This window comes from Sinocyclocheilus rhinocerous, unplaced genomic scaffold (assembly GCF_001515625.1).
Source record: "Sinocyclocheilus rhinocerous isolate Xijiao unplaced genomic scaffold, SAMN03320098_v1.1 scaffold210, whole genome shotgun sequence".
Taxonomy (NCBI): Eukaryota; Metazoa; Chordata; class Actinopteri; order Cypriniformes; family Cyprinidae; genus Sinocyclocheilus; species Sinocyclocheilus rhinocerous.
The window spans coordinates 99421-105029 of record NW_015654490.1 but is presented as its reverse complement, the minus strand read 5'-3'; the positions used below and the strand labels follow the sequence as shown (position 1 = coordinate 105029).

The following is a 5609-nucleotide window of genomic DNA, read 5'->3' as shown; positions in this document are numbered from 1 at the left end:
ATCACTTTATCAAAATTTCACCATCCAGTTAGGCTCATCAACCATAACTCCTTCAAAAACAGCCAAAAACCTTGGAGTTATGATTGATGATCAGCTGACTTTTTCAGACCACATTGCTAAAACTGCCCGGTCCTGCAGATTTGCTTTATACAACATTAGAAGATCAGGCCCTTTCTTTCGGAACATGCTACACAACTTCTTGTTCAAGCTCTTCTTCTGTCCAGGCTGGACTATTGCAATGCTCTCGTGGCAAGACTTCCAGCCAGTTCTATCAAACCGCTGCAACTAATTTGGCAGCAAGAGTAGTCCTTAACGAGACAAAAAAAAAGTGTCACACCTCTGTTCATCAATTTGCACTGGCTACCAGTAGCTGCTCACATTAAATTCAAGACATTAATGTTTGCCTACAAAACCACCCCTGGCTCTGCACCCCTTTCCCTAAATTCACTACTTCAGACTTATGCGCCCTCTAGAAGCTTGCGTTCTGCAAGTGAACAATGCATTTTAGTGCCATCCCTAAATCCCAAATTGCACCACATTGCAATACAGCTTATTGTCTGATTCTGATTATTGTCTGATGCCATATTAGATAAGTGCATTTGGTCTTAATATGACAGCAGCCTAATATACCTGCTGTTGTCTGTGGCGTTATTGTTAATCAAACAACAAAAGACAAGAGAAAATTATATCTAAATTTATATATGACAGTCGTTTTTAGTCATTTTTGCTGGAAATAACAAGAGCAGTGAATGGTTTTCTTTTCTCTTTGTCTTTTGTTGTTTGATTGACAAAAATGACACAGACAGCAGCAGGTATTTTAAGCTGGTGTCACTTTGAGAAGCAATGCACTGATCCTACTATCCTGATGCATTCCCCCCCCCCCCCCCAACTTTCTCTTTCTTAACCGACTTTGTGTATATAAAAACGTACATAAAGATAGGAATTTGGGATTTGTGAATGTGCAGAACAAAAACACAGGCTTTGAAATACTCATCCTCTGATTGGCCATTGCTTTCATGTGCTCAACAGACATGTCTGTGATTGGCTACAACACTCAACGCTTTAAAAACACACACGGTGCACACGCTGTAAATGGAAACCTTTACACAGTGCCAGATGTCTTCACAGAACACTGATACACACAGGAGCATTTAAAAGCATGATATGTTTATAAAATGTTTAATTATTACACATTTTAATAAATATAAGATATTAGAAAACGACATCTATTTATCTTAAATAGTATGTTAAGAACTAGTTAGACATCTGTGCTATGTGAAGGCTATCACAGTAAATCTAATCGTCCGAACAGGAGAACCTGTCAGTGCAGGTGAGTGTTGGGATATGATTGATGGTTTGGGCTCTCATTACGGGCCGCTCTGTGAGCTCTGAACGGCCTCGGCTTTGTCCCATCACCGGAAAGTGCTGAGGCATTGCTAAGCGCCATTGTCCTGGTGTATTCATGCATGAGACGGTGGCATGTTTGCTCAGAGATGAGCGCCACTGTCTCCGGGTCGCCCGGACACATAAGCCGCAGCTTCACACAAAGCATTCCAGACGTGACGCTTTATGGGGACGTGGGGACAATGAGGGCTCTCAGGACTGCTCAACGACCCCGCATGGATGTTAGGAGCGCTGCCGCACCATATTTTTGTGTTTCTGTCCTGATGGCAGGATAGATTCTTGTCTCTATAGAAAGCGAATAGACGATTGACAGGAACTCTCAGCCAATCAGAGTGCGGTGACCTATATAACAGCAGGATGCATATGGCGTTATGTTTTTAATGCTGTAAATGCAGATATCCTGTCCCTGAGTGTGTTTTCGTGGAAGCATACTTTTTTTTTTCATGGCGGTGCGGTATGTTGAGTAATATGGCCATCATGAGGAGACGGAGACCCTGATCTGGGCTCTCTGAGGCCTCAGCTGTGTTTGACGCTAATGCTTCAGGACGTTCATTCACAGTCACTCTCTCTGGTTTCTCCTGTTCGTCCCCGATCCTGTGTAAACCCTGCTCAAACATCCCGTCAGTGATTCTCTAGGACTTTACAATGAATTTATTCATGCTATTATTGAGTCTGCGAGTTAGAGTTCCTTCTTTTGTTCTCATTCATCTTCTTTCTTTCATCGTGTTCTTTTAGGCTTTGGCTGTCATTCATTCATGTACTCTCTCTGATCCTTTAGTTTCTTTTCTTTCTCATAGATCTAGTCTGCTCATGCATGTCTCTCCGAGCATGTGATCTTGTAGCTGCTAGGCATTTGCTCATAATAATCCAATGCATCCTTCACTTCTGTACATGAGTAACAGCAGCTCATACAGCTCCTCCCAAAGACTTGAGTACCTGGCCATTTATCTGTTAAGCCTATAAAGCCTACTGTATCATATTTGAAATGCTGCAGATTTTTTAGATTTTTCAACATGATCAAAATCTGTGATACACAATCTACTCCACTCCTTCTGTCGTCTGATTGATAGTTTGTTTGTTTTTTTCTCCAGTAAAAGCTCCTTTAGTGTAATTGTAGAAACGTCCAGCTTCAGCTGCTGCTTCAGTGTCTTTCTGCTGTCAAATCTTGACTGATTTTTATCAAGTAAACATCAAAATAACTGTAGTAATATTTCCAGATGAACACTTACTGGACTGAAGCAGCTCGGCTTGATTCTCCAGACATTCACTTTTTAGAAAAGTCTCAAATCTGATCATCAGGATCTTTTGAGGAACGTTTGTTTGTTCATTTCTCAGTCATCATTGCATTGCATTGCATTAACAAACTAAGCATTTAGATGTTCTCCCAACTGTTTACATTCACTTAAGACAGAACTGACTGCTTGGTTTACATGAATACTCACCAAGAAATGCATTTTGACATAATTGTTTGTGAATTTGACTCTTCAGTGCACGTGCTTCCAAATTGAGTTTTTATTGTCCCCAGGAGCGTATTATGCTTTTATTAACTTCTTTTAATATCACACATCTCCTGCAACTTTATTTCCATGTTCATCCATATATCATCATCATCCTAGTTGTCACTGTTTAATGGCTAGCAGTGCTTTACTGTGGTGAAATCATCACACAGTCACTTCCTTTACTCTGGATCAGGATCATCTGACATTCATGCTCTCCTCGTGTGTGTGTGTGTTGAGCAACACAAGTGATGTTTCTGCTCTGGTTTGTTGTGCCGACACCATAGACGCACATCTCCACCCATGAGCACCTGCGGCTTTCTGTGGCCATCGACACGTTATCATCAGAGAGCCGTGCTGTGTGTGATACACTAGTGTTTGTTTGCTCTCGCTGTTCACCTAATGCACTTCACCAATGCAGGAACAGCCACTATCGATCCACTGCAAACTGAAATCCATTAGCTGTGTGTTTGTGTGTGTGTTGTGTTTACAGAGCGTAACGTCTGATCTCTCATCAGTAAATCTGCTGCGAGTGAACACTGGGATTAGTTTGTGTAATTGCATCCATAACAGCAGCTTATGGTGTTCTGTGTGTCGTGTCATAACCAGACAGATTAATACTCTCTCTCTGTTTTTGTTTATGTGCGTGTAGTTGATTGAGAGACTTAAACTGACACCTGGCACAGATGCAGCATCAGATGTTGTTGCTGTCAGCCATTCCTAATTTATTCCATGAAAAGAAGTGTCTGACAACATAAATGCATATAATTAAAGTCTCCTGTGTTTCACAGTCACACATAGGCTATGGCTTTTTGGCTAGGTTTAAAGGGAAAGAGCACTTTTAGATAAACAAGGCAGTAATAGATGGCACTCGTGGAGGTAGGAAAACAAAGTTCTTTATGAACAAAAGTAAAAAGCATTGAATAATGTGTTGCTTATATTTATTGTGTTTAAACATGTCTATGAAAGATTGTATTACTGTACTGTGTAAAAAAAGAATCACAATGTTGAAAAAGCATTTTCAGTGACAATGTTTGGATTTGAAATCAAAATGGATAAATGTTGTGTTTGTAAACGGCCCTGGATCAGTTGCAGACTCCTGTGTGAAAGCACAGTCCGTGCTGCTTCTGCACTGCTTATGTACCGCACATAGACTGCATACGCACTGCAAATGGAGTATGTGTGAACCTCATATACAGCTCACCAAATCAGGCTTGCGCTGTGTGTAACCTATTGTGCAACAACTGCACGATTGTCAAAACAAAAATGCACTGCATGATCAAACATTTATGTGAGATAAATATATATTTTTGAAAAATGTCTAAAAAATGTCCCCCTCCACCCCTCAAATGAAAAAATCCCCTCTCACAGGCGTCTCCTAAGAGGGGAAATCATTTTCAAAAATGAAATTCAGGCCCTGAATAAATGTCTAAAAATCTTGATTGGATCATCACTATAAATAATTCTACATGGCTTAGAAAAGATGGGGTATCTGTGATCGTATCGGCAGATACTGCTTTCTGTGATCGGCCTCAAAAACCCTGATCGGAGCACCCCTACTACAGTAATATTTAATATTGACTTGTTTGAGATTTGGGGCCGATAATGTGTGCAAAGCATCATGGGGCGTGAGACATAGGTGGATGGATAACTACATTTAAGTTTTTGTTTTGTTGTGGTTGCAAAAAAACATGACTTGTTAAAAGCTGTGCATAAGCGCTTGAATGCATGGGATGTCTGACAGATGAATGCAGCGCTGTTCCTCAGTGACTAATGCTGTTGAGCTCCAACCAGCCTCTCATTCCTCAGGAGTCACACACACTCACACTCACGCTGACCACTTCAGCCCACTGTCTGCCAGTGTCCAACAGGCCCATTATGACCCGGTGCTTCAGAGCGACTTTACAGGAATACTTTACATACCAGCCAAAAATCACACTTCTGTCCTCATTTACTCACCATTATAGTCTTTCTTCCATAGAATCTAAAAAGCTGTCTATACAATGAAAGTTTTGTTTGTTTTGGACCCCATTTACTTGCAGGTTTGGAATGACATGAGAGCATGAGAGTGAGTCAATTATGACAGAATGGTCTGTGTGAGTAAAGTGTGTTCATATCTTTCTTCTTCATTGTCTCTCTAGAAACGGGCGAAAGGCCAGTACCTGTTTTTTCAAGTCTGCGACCACCTGAATCTGTTGGAGAAGGATTACTTCGGCCTGAGCTTTAAAGACAACGGCGAGCAGAGTGTGAGTTCACTCGCTAACACACAGAAACATCACACAACACACACTGACGTTATCCGTGCCATGTGTTCGTGTTCATGTTCAGTGCATGAGCTGATGGAGTGAATAAGAACTCTGGAAACAACGAAACACATCTGAACGCCATCGTGACTCATGCGCTGCATTGGAATGATGTTTTGTGAGGAACCGAGCCCAGTTTAAATGGTTATTAAGTTGTCTGTCCTGTGAGATCACAATGTCACTGGCTCTCCTCCAGAACACTGATGCCAAACAAACACTGATACTGTACTGCGCAATGTAATAGAATAATGCAAACAGCAAAGAAGTGTAAATGAAAAATGGGTTGAAATGCAATCACAAAGTATCTGAATCCAGGGTCAGGTTGAGGTGAATGTGAAGGACTCTCTTCCTCACAGCAGAGTCCGAGCTCAGGTGCTGTGTTCAGTGCTGCGGTGTGACTGACTCC

The 5609-nt window shown here is 41.4% G+C and overlaps 1 protein-coding gene across 1 annotated transcript in view; it reads left to right on the top strand.

The window, feature by feature from the left end:
• The window catches only part of LOC107717037 (band 4.1-like protein 2), a 109260-nt gene that overhangs the window by 50524 nt on the left and 53127 nt on the right, over window positions 1-5609 (top strand). The window contains exon 5 of the mRNA XM_016523681.1: window positions 5042-5146. Within this exon, the coding sequence (XP_016379167.1) occupies window positions 5042-5146 (105 nt within the window). The remainder of the gene's footprint in view (window positions 1-5041; window positions 5147-5609) is intronic.